This window comes from Penicillium verhagenii, assembly GCF_028828195.1.
Source record: "Penicillium verhagenii strain IBT 33310 chromosome Unknown utg000003l_segment0_segment0, whole genome shotgun sequence".
NCBI lineage: Eukaryota > Fungi > Ascomycota > Eurotiomycetes > Eurotiales > Aspergillaceae > Penicillium > Penicillium verhagenii.
The window spans coordinates 2,360,818-2,376,070 of record NW_026643167.1 but is presented as its reverse complement, the minus strand read 5'-3'; the positions used below and the strand labels follow the sequence as shown (position 1 = coordinate 2,376,070).

The window sequence follows — 15,253 nt, the reverse complement described above, 5'->3', positions numbered from 1 at the left end:
TTGTTATTTCATGCATACTGGCTCGCATAGCGTCATATCCCTTCACGCCTCGCCCAATATTCGATTACAAAGTCTACGTCCACATTCGTGCATGGCATTTGCAAAATACGACGGCGTTTCCATTCGACTCCCTACCCCCGAAGATACCTCGTTACATGTTCGTCTGGCTTTTACTTCTCGCTCCCTCGCACAGCTCGCTCATCCATTCTGATTCATTAACATGCCGGGCCTGATTGAAGACCCTCGCTTTATTCCCTTGATTCCCATATATTTCCCCATTTGTCATGAATGTACATCTTTTAACATCTATCATAACGGAACACCTCTTATTCTTTTTGGAATTTTCTGTTTGTTTCTACTCGAAACACCATTTTTCTTGCAAGCCTTTCTATTCTTAATTGTGTGCGACCAACGAGTTTCCTATGTCCCTAGATGGGCAGCTATGTTGATACGCTCCGACCGATTCCAGGTCTCTTGAGGCAATTCTCCCATATTCCATCTATGATGTTTGACTTATGTTAATGCGGAGGAATTGTGTCTTCCGTCAGTCTTTTTGCACTTTGCCACAACGGCACCGGCGTTTGTCTATTCATTGGTACTACTGTCTATTCGTCATGAAATGAAACCCCACATTTGCATCTGAAGTTTTCCCTCGTACCAATAATCGTTCGATTGATTTATTTGATTTTGGAAGCCAATCTTACTCGGCCTTTTCGAATCCGTAAGTGGCTGCCAGTCTTGACTCCAAATGCTCGTGTGCCGTCAAGGGCCTCTTCCCCGGCTCCATAGAACCGGCGCCACCTCCGAATCCAACCACCCCAACATTTCCCACCTTTGCCCGATGGTCCTTGACAATTTCACTAGGAACGGGGACCAACTCTGTCGCATCAACCGGATGACAGAAGTAAACCAGCGTATACCGATCCTGCGGGTTTGGACTCCGCTGTTCCGCTAAGGGGAACACGACCCGATGCACGGTAGACTTCAACAGGCCATCCGTCCAGTAACTGAGGAGGTCTCCAATATTAACCAAGATAGGCGGGAATGGGTACGCATCTGCATTATCGCCGGGGATGATAGGAACAGGCGCCCAAGTCTTCTCCAGAGTAAAGATCTCCAGGCCGGGCTGTCCGGGTCGCTGGAAGAGAAGCGTGATACTACCGTAGTCAGAGTGGGCACCGGCGCGCACGTCTTTGTCATGCTTGTAGCTTGCCGTTGCTGGCGAGAAGATGGAAGGGTAGTACAAGTAGCGAAGAATGCTACCTGTTGGGCCGACACTGGGGTCATGACGAGTTGTGAAGAAATCTTCCGGCATCTGCGTAGTATTCTGTTAGGTCGGTGCTTCTATGGAGTTTGAACTAGTACAGCCTTAAATGTAGGCATGTGCTGTACGATGGGTCAGGTGTCTGTCTTACCTCCAGACCTAGCGAGAGGAGGGTGAGGATCCGATTGCAGGTCTTGTTGCAAAGCTCTGCGAAGCCGTGGATCTCAGATTCATGTGGTGCCAGTGATGGGGGCAGAGGCTGCTGCGCTTTGCCGTCTTTGAAATCTCCAAAGTTCATGGCCCTATACACCCGTTTGTTAGATGGGATTCTACAGCATTCACGCTTCATTAGAGAACATGGAATTCCCCTACTCTTTGAAATCTCCAGTCTGAACGGTTCAATGTCTGATTGTTAGCTAATGTGCCAGCAGTCATCGTGGAATTGAACGGCAACGTGACATACCCGCTGATGCTCCGGATCAAGAGTCTCAGTATGCATACCTGACCAGCCACGGTTCTGTACAAGAGATAGGTCAGAATGGTGGAATTGACCACAGCCAAGACCCGAACACCTGGACATGCCATCTCAAGGTCAAGTTAGATGGACACTTACGTTCGGGGTGATCCGGCATGTCTCTTTCTCCGCAGCGGGGGAGGCAAAGAACTTTTTGGACTATATAGCCATGCTTAGAATGAGCAGGTCTTATGGATGCAGCAGGGGGCAAAGAAATACCAAACCAAATCCACGATCCACATCCTCCACGGAAAAGTCAGTACCCTTGCTGTTCACATACAAAAAACCATACTTGGCAGCTGCATCAAGCATTGCCTTCCCCACGGCGGGGTCATGCGGGTTGGAGATGTCAATGACAGGAAGCTCGATTGGGGCAGCGGTGTCAGCCATTCTGGAGTCTTGGGGTCAAATTGGAGGCAAAGATTTATCCGGGGGAAAAGAAGTTAGTGGGACCTCAACAGCCGATATATAGATGGGGGGGACCTGACGCTAGAAAGATATCGGCTAGTTTACATGAAAAAAATGGGCGGGCCTATCGCGTATCTGCCATATCTGCCGATTACAAGCGGGTCAGTTATGGACACAGGCGATATCCGGTACCTAGTAGTGAATCCCGAGGCTTTTTTATTAATATGAATCACTCCAAAATTGAAGATACATGGGATTTTTAGGCTAGATAATATCAAGCTGTCTGGTCATCTTAAAATAAGCGGGGATTATTACACATCAATTGATGTATATAGTACTGGTAGTATTGGTACTACATAGTACTAACATTGAATGGTCTTTTGATCTTAGCACAAATAAAGTGGGACTTGTGGTGCCCTAAGAAATGCAATTTCAAGGCCATGTGTCATGTTTATTCATTCAATGTTATAACTATGTACTCCAAGGTTGATAAGTGATCATTGATCATTGATCATATATCTTGTGGCTACTAGAAATCTCCGAAAGACTCCTAATTCTCCGTGTACGAATTGAGATCGTATCATATACCGTAATTACTGGTCTTTGGGTTTGTTCTATGTTGATCGCCGGGGTCTTGTGTATACGACACATCTTTTTGGGGCCTTTTTTGCCTTGATTTAAACGTCATTGCAGGTCTTACCATGTGATGTGGCCATCAAATACCAAACTAAACCACCGAGCGGTTGGTCTTTGATTGTGAAGTCGTATGCACATGTGGGAGATTTGGTAGTTGTGCAGAAAACAATATTTTGAACTCCGCTTTCTCTTCCCCTCGCAACTCCGCCTCATCTTCACTCCGCCGCAATATCCCCCTCCGAATCACCCCTCGTCAACGCAAATCTGTCCTTTTTGGGCCTCAAAGCCCGGCAATTAGCCGTGCTCATTGCCCTTCAGCTTCGCAACCATGCCTGGTAACCTTGATGTGTCTCCCCCTTGTTGAGTTGATAAGCGCCTAACTCGCGACTTCTCTCTAGTCCGTCCCTTCGATGAATGGGCCGTGGGCCGCACCCAGTCACTCCCCCTCTCTGCCCTGAAAGGCAGCGTCATCGGTATCGATGCCGCACACTACATTCAACAACACCTGATGAACCAGTCGACCCGCGAGGCCCTTCTTACCGCACTAGGTGGCTTCCCGTTCGCATTGAGGACCAACATCGAGAAGGAACTCCAGGCCTTCAAGACCCTTAATATCAACTGCGTCTTCGTATTTGATGGACTCGAATTCGGCAAACGAGACCACCGTACCCCGGCCCAGCCAGTCACCGTGCGCCCCGAGCAAGCTTGGGAGCTCTATGACCAGCAACAAGCCGACCAGGTCGTGGACGCCTTTAGCAACGCTGGTAGGAACCCTTTTTCATATCCAATTGAACCGCTCTGGTCTCCATCGTCGCATTTCCCTGTTTACTATCCAGTTTACAATCCATGGACATGGACGGTCATAAATCCCCCAATCTTGGCTGACGAACCTAAACGCTTAGGGACCCCACCCCCGGAAACCCTCTTCAAATTCTTGATCCGGATCCTTGGTCAAAATGGAATCTCCTTCATCGTGGCACCATATAGCGCGGTTGGACAGGTTAGTTTTCCTATGCGAAAAGGCGCAGCGATCCCCTTACCGAGACGGTGATCGGTTGGGGGGACTGACACTAACGTGCAAATAGCTCTCCTACCTCGCCCGTGGCCCCAATCCCGTCGTCGATGCCGTGTATGGGCCCTCCGAAGCCTTCCTGTTCGATCTGGATAAACTTGTTACGCGCATTGAGACTGATCCACCACAGTTCACCTGGCTCACAAAGCAAACCTGCCAGGAGGAGCTGGGACGTTTGTCAAACGAACAATTCACCGAATTCCTTCTGCTTCTAGGATCTCCTTTCCTGCGTGTATGTCCTATGTTCGAGAACCACCAAGGCCCCACCATCAAGGTCGCTACCGTTCGCGATGCCCTGCCAATGTTCAATATCGCGGCGCGAAGTGCTTTGGCCCTGTGCGCTCAGTATGAAGAAAATAGCCGCATGGCCGAGTGCCAGTATCCGGACCGGTACAAGCGGGCATATATGAGCGTGAAGCACCACGTTTATATGGATATCGACGGACGAGTTGTCCCTATGGAGCCTGAATCTGCTTCTTCTGATCTTCATGAACTCATCGGCCAACGGCTCCCAGAAGAGCTTTACTTCTACTTATCCAAGGGAGTTCTTGGTCCAGATGTACCGAACTATTTGACATTGGGCGAGGTGCGGATTTCCCTCCCGCTGGGTGCCGAAGATACCGATGTCTATCGCCAGCTTGTGGGCGACACCCTCACTCCAATCCGAACACAGTCAATTTGCCTGTTGGCCAACTCTCTTCACCGCTTCTACCAGACAAAAGAGATTCAAATCCGTCCATGGTTTGAAGAGAAGCCAACTCGAAAGATCACCCTAAAGGGCATACCCTCCGTCAAGGAGACTATCCAATCCTGGAAAATTTCCTCTAGCCAGTTCCCAGAGAGTGTCAAGAAGTTGCAGGCTCCTCCTGGCTCCTTTAAGTTTGCGGTGCAGAGTTTGGATAAGCCGGACTTTGGTCCCAAGTCGTTTGCCACCAAAGAAACCCCGGTATGTTCTTTTCTAGAGATGCAGACTTAAATTCATTTCTAACGTTTAGGTCAGGCCCTATTAGCACAAGAAGACATCCGGTCTAATGTTATGTGGCGATTCCTACAACTGCGTGGCTATATCGATGATAAGCACAAGCTCACAGTTTGGGGCAAGTGCCTGGAACAATCTCTGTCAAGCGTTGATTCTGCAGATAACTTAGAGGAATCTATATTCCTTGCGATTGAGATGCTCCGCTTGGATCTTCTCAACACCAAGAGTTGGTTCTCACATGTATCCGGTGGTCCTATGAGAGGATCAGGTATGTTCTTAACATGGCTCCAAACTTCAACAAAGCATCGCAGTCAATAACTAACTTTTTTTTCACTCATCAGAGGACGATAAGACTTTTAACATGCTCGTGTCCCGTGTTGCGTGCATTGGGAAGTTGCAGCACAAGAGCATCGGTTACTCCGGTCCCTTGAGCCGGCAGCTTCTTTGCTACCGCTCTTTGATCTCCGAGGTGCGACTTGCGCTGAGGAATCTAATCGAGGTGGTCTTGACCGGTTTGCTGCTCAGCGGAGACGCCGATCGAGACCGCAACGATTGGACTGAAATTGCAATTAAGTACGTGGTCAATGTTGAAACCTTATTCTTTGAAATGCACTAATGCCTCTTTAGGTTACCTTTTATTGATGATAATGACTGCGGTCTCGGAATCGCTGTTCGCACCTACCTGGATGATCTTCCCTTGCAAACAAATCCCACCTCTCCAGAGGCTCGGGCGGAGGTCAAGTCAAAGGGCAAGGAATGGTTCCAACATAGCGAGAGCTTCACAGGAAACCTGGATCAAGCCTTCAAGCTCTGGGATTCGGTAAGCTCTAAGCAAGTCTTGGTAAATTTAGTGAACAAAACTAATAATCATCTTCATAGGTCTACAAGGCTACCCAGTCGGCTGGTAAGGAGGTCAAGGACGCAAAGACATGGGATGATGCAAACAAGTGGTTGTCTGAGCGACGTTAATGATGCAAACTTCAACCTTGCGGGGTAGTGCTTTATCTATCGGATTACCATTGAGAGGGATCGAGGGCTTTTATGTACGCGGATGACGACCTGATTTGTATTTCTTTTGTTGCTCAATTTCCGTGGACTATTTTCCTTTTGTGTAGGATCTGTCTGCAAATTCTCTATTGTATTACTATCTAGTAATCCGAACCAAGAAAAAACGAAGTCAAAGTCCCGCAGAAATACCTACCTCTAACTGAAAGTACATACTGCATACTAGGAATGTTGTCTTCCGAGGCTCTATACTTCCAAAGTTTCGACCTTAAACATATGCTATTATGACTGGTATGTAGACGTCGACATATATTGCGGAGCAATCAATGTTGGACCCTTTTTTTTTCGAACAGAAAAGAACGTGGAAACACTATGACTTCAATCTGGGCAGATATTCATACCAAGAACACACGGAACAGACCTCGGAAGGTAATTGATCAATTTTAAATGTATGCAATGCAACTCCAAGGTTGAATACTGGGGTAACCAACCACATGCCAAAAACAACAACTATATCATTGTGGCAGATTAGCGGGACCAAGTGGCCTCTTCGGTGTTTTGTCATCATCGCCCCATCTCCCCCCGAGCTACTCCGTTCTTTCTTCCCCCCCCCAAAGGCACTTTTTCCGGTGTAATTGACTTGCATATTGAAAGCAAGCCGTATAATTCAACCGAAAAAATCCACAAAATGGCTCGTCTAAGCTACCTGCTCCTGGGCGCCCTCTCGGCGCTCGGCAGCTTCGCCAACGCCAGCTCCGCCGTTAAGGACCTGGTCCCCGATAACTTCGACCAAGTCGTCCTGTCTGGCAAGCCTGCTCTGGTCGAATTCTTTGCCCCCTGGTGCGGTCACTGCAAGACCCTCGCCCCCGTGTACGAGGAGCTTGGTGCTGCTTTCGCTTTTGCCGAGGACAAGGTCACCGTCGCCAAGGTCGATGCCGATGCGAACCGCGATCTCGGAAAGCGTTTCGGTGTTCAGGGTTTCCCTACCTTGAAGTGGTTCGATGGAAAGAGTGACAAGCCCGAGGAGTACAAGGGTGGCCGTGATCTCGAGAGCTTGTCCTCCTGGATTACCGACAAGACTGGCATTAAGCCCCGTGGTGCGCAGAAGGAGGCTAGCAAGGTTGAGATGCTCAACGATGCTACCTTCAAGACTGTTGTTGGCAGCGATAAGAGCGTTTTGGTTGCCTTTACCGCGCCGTGGTGTGGCCGTGAGTAGAATGCTCTTTTATTTGTCTCTTGTTTTCGTGAAGCTTCTTTTTTACTAATTACATTGGGTTTTCTTTGTGTACAGACTGCAAGACCCTCGCTCCCACCTGGGAGACTCTCGCCAACGACTTCGCCCTCGAGTCCAACGTTGTGATCGCTAAGGTTGATGCCGAGGCCGAGAACGCTCGCACCCTGGCCAAGGAGCAGGGCGTTACCGGTTACCCTACCATCAAGTTCTTCGCTGCTGGCTCGACCGAGCCTGAGGCTTACTCCGGTGGCCGCTCTGAGGAGGCCCTTGTCGAGTTCCTTAACACCAAGACTGGTACCAACCGTGCCGTCGGTGGCGCTTTGAACACCAAGGCTGGCACCATCGCCGTCCTGGACAAGCTCGTTAGCGAGTACATGCCCACTGCTAAGTTCGAGAAGCTTGCCGGTGAGCTCAAGAAGGCTGCCAAGGGTCTGCAGGACAAGTACGCCTTGTACTACGTCAAGGTTGCGGACAAGCTGAACTCGAACCAGCAGTACGCCAGCAATGAGCTGGCTCGTCTGGTCAAGATCCTCAGCAAGGGTAACTCCGCGCCTGAGAAGCTCGATGACATTGTCTCGCGCAGCAACATCCTGCGTCGCTTCGCTGGCGAGGACCAGGAGAAGAAGGATGAGCTGTAAACGGATCATCCATGTTATCATTGTTTTGATTGATGCTGGTTTTTTCTGGAAAGCTACAGTAAATGGAATTGTAATGATCTAGCGATCAGCTATGATGAATATAGTCTGGAAACTTGCTGTGGGAACCAATTGGTTTCTCGCTGTATTGTATGAACTAGGAATTGATATGATGTTTAGTGGGCGTCATGCCCTTCAATGAATGTTTGGAGACTCCGTTCACTGCCACTACATCCTATCACCGTGGACTTGTGATTGAAAAACATATTCTGAGATTGTCTCATTTGAACGTAGGGTATCATAATTGCATAACAAGAAACAATGCTGAAGAAAAATAAAGCGCGCTCCATCTCGGATGCAGCAGTTAAATCATTTTTCGAGTATAATGAAGCGTTATAGACTGTATACTCGAGAGATATACTAGTCAATGACTGTTCACTTCGTAGTTGCCGCCGAGGCCGCATCGCTTCCCGCTGCGGACAGAGAAGCCTCCAATTCATCTAGGCGGCGGGTCATATCATCCACTGGATGATCTGGTAAGCAGATGGATAGTCATTAGCGAGAAAATAAGGACTTACGTTTGCTAAACATTTCCTTGGAGACATTGTCAAATTTCCCCTGAAGTTGATCGAGGAGTTCATCGACGGCCGCAGTAAGTTGACCTTGGGCATCAGAGTTCTAGGCCGGGTTAGCGAAGTGAAATCGCAGGTACTGTAGAGGCATAGGGAGCAACATACGGGTTGTGAGAGGAAAGATTCCTCCGCAGAGGTCTTAGTCGGTGAAGATTCATTAGGCATGATGTATGGAGACTCTTATTAACGGACAGACGGCAAGCCCAACTTGAAGTGTACGGATTGACTTGTATGGCATTCAATTGATAAGGCCGGATCATCTATATCTCCGAGGACCGACCCACGCTAACCTGAATTAGTGCTTATCGGCCACGCTAAACCATATCGGGTATGGCTCCGGTTCAAAAAAATCAAGAGCATTTGTCCGCCGTCTCTTGACAATCAGTCAATTCCCAACCCCCAGTTTACCTCCAACCACACACAATGGTTAAACGAAGCAAGCTCCTCCAGGCTCTCGATGCCCACAAGGGTCGCGACTATGATGCCGAGAAGCAAAAGAAACAAGTCAAGGCCGCAGTGAAGCGTAAAGGCGTGACGACCACCGACAGCCCGGCAAAGGCCAAGGAGACCAAGCAAACAAAGGAGGAAGTTGCCGTGAGCTCCGAGGCCGAGGAGGACGACGATGAGGAGGAGGAGGAGGAAGAGGAGGAGATTGAGGCTGAGGAGTCCGACGAAGAAAACGCCGAAGAGGAGGACGATGAGGAAGAAGAAGAGGAGGATATCCCACTATCAGACCTTGAAGAAGACGAACGTGAGGATGTTGTCCCCCACCAACGCCTGACTATCAACAACTCCGCCGCTATCACCGCCTCCCTCAAGCGCATCTCCTTCATCACATCGCAGACCCCATTCTCCGAGCACAACTCCCTCGTGTCGAAAGAGCCGATCGAGGTTGAAGACGCCAATGACGATTTGAACCGCGAATTGGCATTCTACAAGGTCTGCCAAGCTGCCGCAACCCAGGCCCGTGGTCTGCTGAAGAAGGAGGGAATTCCCTTCACCCGTCCCGGTGACTACTTCGCAGAGATGGTTAAGAACGACGAGCACATGAACTTGATCAAGAAGAAGCTGTACGATGAGGCAGCCGGCAAGAAGGCCGCTGCTGAGGCGCGCCGCCAGCGTGACCTGAAGAAATTCGGCAAGCAGGTGCAGGTCGCCAAGCTGCAGCAGAGAGCCAAGGAAAAGCGGGAGACTCTTGAAAAGATCAACACCCTGAAGAAGAGTACGTTTACACTGTGATCTGAGAGAAAGCGAAATCTTTGAGTTTTACCGTGACATTTTCTAACAATTCTTTTAACAGAGCGCAAGGCTGATACTTCTGCTCCCACCGACGACGCCAAGGATCTCTTCGATGTCGCCATTGAGGATGCTGGCCCAACTGAGAACCGCAAGCGTGGTCGCGGTGAGGGTGGTGCCAACAAGCGTCAAAAGAAGGACTCTAAGTTTGGCTTCGGTGGTAAGAAGCGCCATGCCAAGAGCGGTGATGCCGCTTCCAGCGGTGACATGAGCAAGTTCTCTACCAAGAAGATGAAGGCTGGTGGTGCTAAGCGCCCTGGCAAGAGCAAGCGTGCCCAAGGCCGTATGTAAAGCCTTGGTAGATGATGGCTTAGAATTTCAGGTTCTGTGACGGGGATGTGTGGAGGCGCAATGCGGCGCCCAAAAAAATCTCATGGTGGAAAACTTTCCACTGTTGCTTTCTGTAATAACTATAGTTACCCTGCATTTACTACGAATTCACCTATTCAAATGTTATTTCTTATATCTTATATGGTGCGTTTGCTGCTATTTCTAACCTAATTGACCTATTGAATTGGTAGATAGATTCATAGACCTGACATGGCATTAGCGTTGGTAACGTCAATACCAAATCCGTATTTTATATACTGCAAGACGCCCGCTTCCCGTAATGCATAGCACTCGTTATCGGTATCATTATCTTCTTATCGATACCAGTAAATTACCCAAGCTACCATAACCCTCAACTTTTCACCTGTCGCTTCTCCGTCCTCATACCCCCCAATGCGATTCCCCATTGGCTTCAGACCCTTTCGCACCACAATGTCAGGCGAAAAGATCCTCGAAGGCTGCTTTGGTAATTTCCTCCTCCTTCAATGAGACCAAAACCTCGGAGATTAACCTGCAATTCGACAGCCATTCACAAGCCCGAGGGCGTCACCTCCGCAGATGTCCTTCGCAAATGCCAAGAGCACTTCAACCCCTCCAAAACCTTCGCCCCCTGGCTCCAAAACGAGCGCGACCGCCGTGAGCGCGAAAACAAATTCCAGCAGAACCGCCGCCGTCAAAAGAAGATCGAGGTGAAGATCGGACACGGCGGAACCCTCGACCCGCTCGCAACAGGAATTCTCATCGCCGGCGTCGGAAAGGGAACCAAGTCCCTCAGCAGCTTCCTAGGATGCACCAAGTCCTACGAGACCATTGTGCTCTTCGGCGCCGAGACAGACACCTACGACCGTATGGGCCGGATCGTCCGCCGCGCGCCGTACGAGCACGTCACACGCGAGAAGGTCGAGGAAGCACTGAAGCAGTTCCGGGGTCCGATCATGCAGAAGCCGCCCATTTTCTCTGCGTTGAGAATCAACGGAAAGAGACTCTACGAATATGCGCGCGAGGGCAAGCTCCCGCCTGTGGAGATCAAGTCTAGGCCCGTTGAGGCCGTGGAACTTGAGATCGTGGAGTGGTACGAGCCCGGCACGCACGAGCACAAGTGGCCCAAGGAGAAGATGGAGGGCGAGGAGAAGAGGGTTGCGGAGCAGCTGCTTGATCAGCAAGCTGGTACTGCTGCTCCCGTCGCGGAGGCCGAGACCGCTGCTGCGTCTTCCAAGCGCAGTGCTGCAGACACGCCTGAGGTCGAGCACGGTGCCGATAAGAAGCAGAAGATTAGCGAGAGCGGCGAAGCCCAGGCGGCTGCTGCGGAAACTGCTGCTACTGATGCCCCTGCCCCGGCCGCAGATGCGGAAGCAGAGGCTGATTATTTGAGCTCGGACTCGGAATCTACTGCTGGGGATGGGACAAAGAAGCGCCGGCCCCAAGCGCCGGCTGTCAAGATCCGGATGACTGTTACCTCTGGTTTCTACGTGCGGTCTTTGGCGCATGATCTGGGTAATGCGGTTGGCAGCTGTGCGCTCATGAGCGAGCTTATCCGAACTCGCCAGGGTGACTTTGAGCTCGTTCCTGAAAAGGTCTTGCAGTATGAGGACTTGGCAAACGGTGAAGAAGTTTGGGGCCCGAAGGTTGAGGGTTTCCTTAGCGCTTGGGAGGAGAAAATTGCTAGCCAGGCAGCTGAGGATATTAAAGCTAAGCAGGAGGCGGAAGAGACTAAAGCCAACCAGGCAGCAGAGGCGCATAAACCCGACCAGGAGGTGGATGCTCCTAAAGTCGAACAGGAAGCCGATGCGACTAAATAATTGATTTGCATGCCAAAGGGCCAAGAATCATAGTACATATATAGGAATTGGAGTTAAAAAGGTGTGTCGTTCAAATTAACACTCTATATTCAAGCAAATTGACATGTCAATGTCTGCACATGTGAGGATTGATTCCAAGGTTTCCTACTGTAAACCCATACATGCACATATTTGGGCAGAAGCCGAATTTCTACTCATGTGTATACCTCCACCAATTGATGGATCTTGATCTGAACATTTGAAGGGTAGGTAGAAAAAAGCAACATTTGAAGCAAATGTATATTTCTCATATACATAACTCATCTCCTTACTAGTATGTAGTAATAATACAAAAATTTGTGGGTGTTCTTTGAAAGCAAAATATTAGACCTCGACTTCTTCCACAGAGTAAACCTCAGGGAATGCTTCACGCATCTGTTGGTAATGCTGACTGATTAGATACTTCATGAGATTGCTAACGGGCAAAGCCGTATGCATTCGTTGCTCCGTTTCCACGAGCTCAACTCGCATCTGAGTTTCCCAGTCATGCTCGCCAGCGTGGACTTCAATCTCTTTCTGTCGTTCCGCTCCCTTGGTGGTGATTTGCTTAGGACAGCCGACCATGCGGCATGCCCAAATTTCCGGCTCGGATTGAGCGTGATGCTCGGGTTCTGATTCGGGATCGAAATGGCCATTCAATTCAGGGAGGGGTGGGATGCCTCCTTGATCGGAAGTTTCAATGCTCATGGTGGATGCAAGGGTAGTAGTAGGGGGTCGAGTGGCATCCTGGAGCATGGTCTGCAGGAGAGAAGCTGCAGGGCCGGATTTGGCTATAAAGGATCTGGTTCGGGGTTTTGCCGATGCCAAAGGAGTTCGAATTAGCTCATGGCCGCGGATCTTGCTGGGTGTTTCCACGTCGGACATGGCGTCTGGGTCATCATCGTCATCATCATAATTCTCTTCTTCATTGCCAGACTCCGTGGTCTGCTGGTTTACCGCTGCATTTCGATTCCGTTTACCCATTACTTTGGCAGAAACGTGGGCACTCTTGGGCCGCAGCACGGATTTCTGGGTTCGGGTGAGACCTTCATCATCATCGCTGGAGTCTTCGATGGAATGCAGTGGCGTGAGAAGACCAGGGGGTAAAGGCTCGGATTGTGAGGCGGCATGTGTCAGTTCTCGGTGGATGACATAGCGTGACCACCGAACATCGGAATTCTCATCTTCCTCTAACTTCTCAAGCACAGCATTTGCTCTTGCAGCGATTATTTTATGAGCATTCTCTTTGCTGAATGAGTAATGTTCAGATAATCGCTCAGACAGCAGATCTAGATGTAATCGGCGTTTTGCTAGATGACCTTCATCTTTGAGGGCCAGTATCATTTGGCAAACAGCATCGGTCTGTGACTTGGCGATTGCTGCTGGATTGTGCCGAGGCGTGGCAACCTCGGGCTCGGATTCTTCTTCGTCGTCTTTTTCGGAGTCTGGTGAAATACGTTCCATGATCTTCTTGTATTCATCCTGATACATAAAAAGTAAGTAACGCGGAAAATATACACTTCAAAGCTCAAAGCCAGCTAGTAACTTACTTTGAATTGTCGGCGAAGATGGATGAAGACATTGGTCTTGTTCCAGTCCATATCCTCATCATCCTCGATCATGCATCGTAGCAAGAAAGCCCCATGTTTTGTAAAAATCTCAGCCGAACCCTCTCTGGTCTCGCAGTCGCCATGGGTGTGGAAGACATACTACATGAGGGTCAGTTACAGGCGAATTGAATGGCAGCCATGTATAAGGGAATTGCCACTTACTTGCTCGCAGAGGTTTCTGAATGAGGGGTTCAGTTGTTTCTTTCCATGTTGGTGCCTGTCCATCAGGAAGTAATACATGTCCACGGCCTGCACCATGCGATTGAAGGTGGGCAAGTAGCCCTTTGCAGGTGAGATTCGATACCAGCCCGCCTTGCCGGCTACCCAGAGCTCGACACTGCGATCCTCGGTCTGGCCGTAAGCATAATGGGTGACATCGTCGATGACAATTCGTTTAGATAAGGCTTCGGGGTCGAGCACTATCGAGTGAGGGAGATGTAAGTAAGTCGTGTTCCGACGCGTTTTACCCGACTTAAGTTGAGTAACTTACCTAGATGTTCTTGATTTGGCTTCAGATCTAGCTGACCAATCACCTGCACGGGGTTGTTTTCATTGGCATCAAGTAAGTTGGCATAGAGCATCTTCCCTGGTCGCAAGACCTTGACCTCAGACAGACCAAACTCCCACCAATCATTCTCATCGGGGATGGAGGGATCAATGGGAGGGAGGACTATTTCTTCGCGGGTGGTCATGGTTGCGGTCGCGGCATGGTGGATGAAGCAGGCAAGATTTATGGAGAGCAGAGGGTAGATAAAACCCGCGCGGCGCCATGAGAAGGCAAAAATGGACTGGAATCTCGCAAGACGTCAACAAGTGTAGGTGACTGGGGGGATCGACTTGCTGAGTCACGCGCCTGAGGCTCCGCGTCAACTTTGGAACTGACTCGGTCCAATATAATGCACCCAATTACCTTCCATACAATTAGTACTAGTAAGCAGCAGGCAGCAGGCTAGTATCATCTACACTTCTTTTTACGTTTGGGACAGCATCAGAAGTCAGAGAGTACTATCATTCTGTTTTCCTCAGAGGCTGATATTCAGTACCCCATTATAGTGACACCGCGTTTTGATCCCCTGGTACGGATTCTCCAGGCAAGTCCAATTGGATTTCACCGCATCAGAATTAATCACCTGATAGGCTGTCTGAGATTCATTGACCTGTTTCAAATCCAACACAAAGTTCTCAATCTGCAATCCATAGCGAAATCCGAATTCATAATTATTGTGAGCGCATTTGTTGAGTTCTATGCTGGGCTGTATATCACAGCTTGGGTTCCTGTGTCGCAAATTACCATGGATTATTAGGATTTCAACATTGGAATGAATTTAGAGAGATCTAGAGCCCTGGGCAGGTTTTTACGGGGCCGAATATTGGTGCCCACTTACCAAGAGATAAAGCACGAATCATTCAAATTGGTACTGGGACTCTTCACTTTGAATTGAAGAGTTCCCAGTGTATTATTGGAATAGAGACTAGCAGAGAAGTTTCGGACCTCTATTCCCGTGGCACGCCGTACTGGATTCGTAAGGCCCGAGTCAAGAAATGTCAATAGATGAAGAAGGGCCGCCAGCTGCATTTTGATTAACCTGAGTCAAGACTGGCATGTGAAGATATAAGAAGTTGTGATGAGGTAGAAGATTCGTCACGGCTAATGGTGGTTATAGAGATGGAAATACGGGATGAAAATGAACCATGGAACACGAGGTGCATGATGCACCTAAGCCAACATTGAATAATCCTCGTAGGATGCGCCAAGGTAAAACCCGCAATACCAACCATATGCAGTCATTCACAGTTCCTTACGCATTATTATGTCCAAAT

General features: G+C 49.3%; 7 protein-coding genes across 7 annotated transcripts; 4 read left to right on the top strand and 3 right to left on the bottom strand.

Annotated features, from left to right (window-relative positions):
- Window positions 1-700: 700 nt before the first annotated feature.
- Window positions 701-2,168, bottom strand: N7466_002278 (uncharacterized protein; the record flags this gene model as incomplete). Its single annotated transcript, XM_057161676.1, has 6 exons — window positions 701-1,315; window positions 1,416-1,566; window positions 1,637-1,653; window positions 1,728-1,781; window positions 1,878-1,937; window positions 1,998-2,168. The coding sequence occupies 6 exons, from the start codon at window positions 2,166-2,168 to the stop codon at window positions 701-703; spliced, it is 1,068 nt and encodes a 355-aa protein (XP_057024961.1).
- Window positions 2,169-3,150: 982 nt separating this feature from the next.
- Window positions 3,151-5,842, top strand: N7466_002277 (MKT1 family protein; the record flags this gene model as incomplete). The annotated part of the gene is made up of 8 exons (XM_057161675.1): window positions 3,151-3,157; window positions 3,221-3,586; window positions 3,725-3,822; window positions 3,908-4,840; window positions 4,895-5,141; window positions 5,215-5,446; window positions 5,501-5,693; window positions 5,753-5,842. The coding sequence occupies 8 exons, from the start codon at window positions 3,151-3,153 to the stop codon at window positions 5,840-5,842; spliced, it is 2,166 nt and encodes a 721-aa protein (XP_057024960.1).
- Window positions 5,843-6,566: 724 nt separating this feature from the next.
- N7466_002276 (protein disulfide isomerase family protein) lies at window positions 6,567-7,750 on the top strand (the record flags this gene model as incomplete). Its single annotated transcript, XM_057161674.1, has 2 exons — window positions 6,567-7,086; window positions 7,170-7,750. The coding sequence occupies 2 exons, from the start codon at window positions 6,567-6,569 to the stop codon at window positions 7,748-7,750; spliced, it is 1,101 nt and encodes a 366-aa protein (XP_057024959.1).
- Window positions 7,751-8,182: 432 nt separating this feature from the next.
- N7466_002275 (uncharacterized protein) lies at window positions 8,183-8,544 on the bottom strand (the record flags this gene model as incomplete). The annotated part of the gene is made up of 3 exons (XM_057161673.1): window positions 8,183-8,280; window positions 8,326-8,425; window positions 8,485-8,544. 3 exons carry the CDS (start codon window positions 8,542-8,544, stop codon window positions 8,183-8,185), a joined length of 258 nt encoding a protein of 85 aa, XP_057024958.1.
- A 258-nt stretch (window positions 8,545-8,802) lies between these two features.
- N7466_002274 (EBP2 family rRNA-processing protein) lies at window positions 8,803-9,966 on the top strand (the record flags this gene model as incomplete). Its single annotated transcript, XM_057161672.1, has 2 exons — window positions 8,803-9,601; window positions 9,680-9,966. The coding sequence occupies 2 exons, from the start codon at window positions 8,803-8,805 to the stop codon at window positions 9,964-9,966; spliced, it is 1,086 nt and encodes a 361-aa protein (XP_057024957.1).
- A 432-nt stretch (window positions 9,967-10,398) lies between these two features.
- Window positions 10,399-11,804, top strand: N7466_002273 (pseudouridine synthase PUS4; the record flags this gene model as incomplete). The annotated part of the gene is made up of 2 exons (XM_057161671.1): window positions 10,399-10,471; window positions 10,531-11,804. The coding sequence occupies 2 exons, from the start codon at window positions 10,399-10,401 to the stop codon at window positions 11,802-11,804; spliced, it is 1,347 nt and encodes a 448-aa protein (XP_057024956.1).
- A 363-nt stretch (window positions 11,805-12,167) lies between these two features.
- On the bottom strand, window positions 12,168-14,124 carry N7466_002272 (uncharacterized protein; the record flags this gene model as incomplete). The annotated part of the gene is made up of 4 exons (XM_057161670.1): window positions 12,168-13,304; window positions 13,373-13,531; window positions 13,595-13,851; window positions 13,923-14,124. The coding sequence occupies 4 exons, from the start codon at window positions 14,122-14,124 to the stop codon at window positions 12,168-12,170; spliced, it is 1,755 nt and encodes a 584-aa protein (XP_057024955.1).
- Window positions 14,125-15,253: the final 1,129 nt, after the last annotated feature.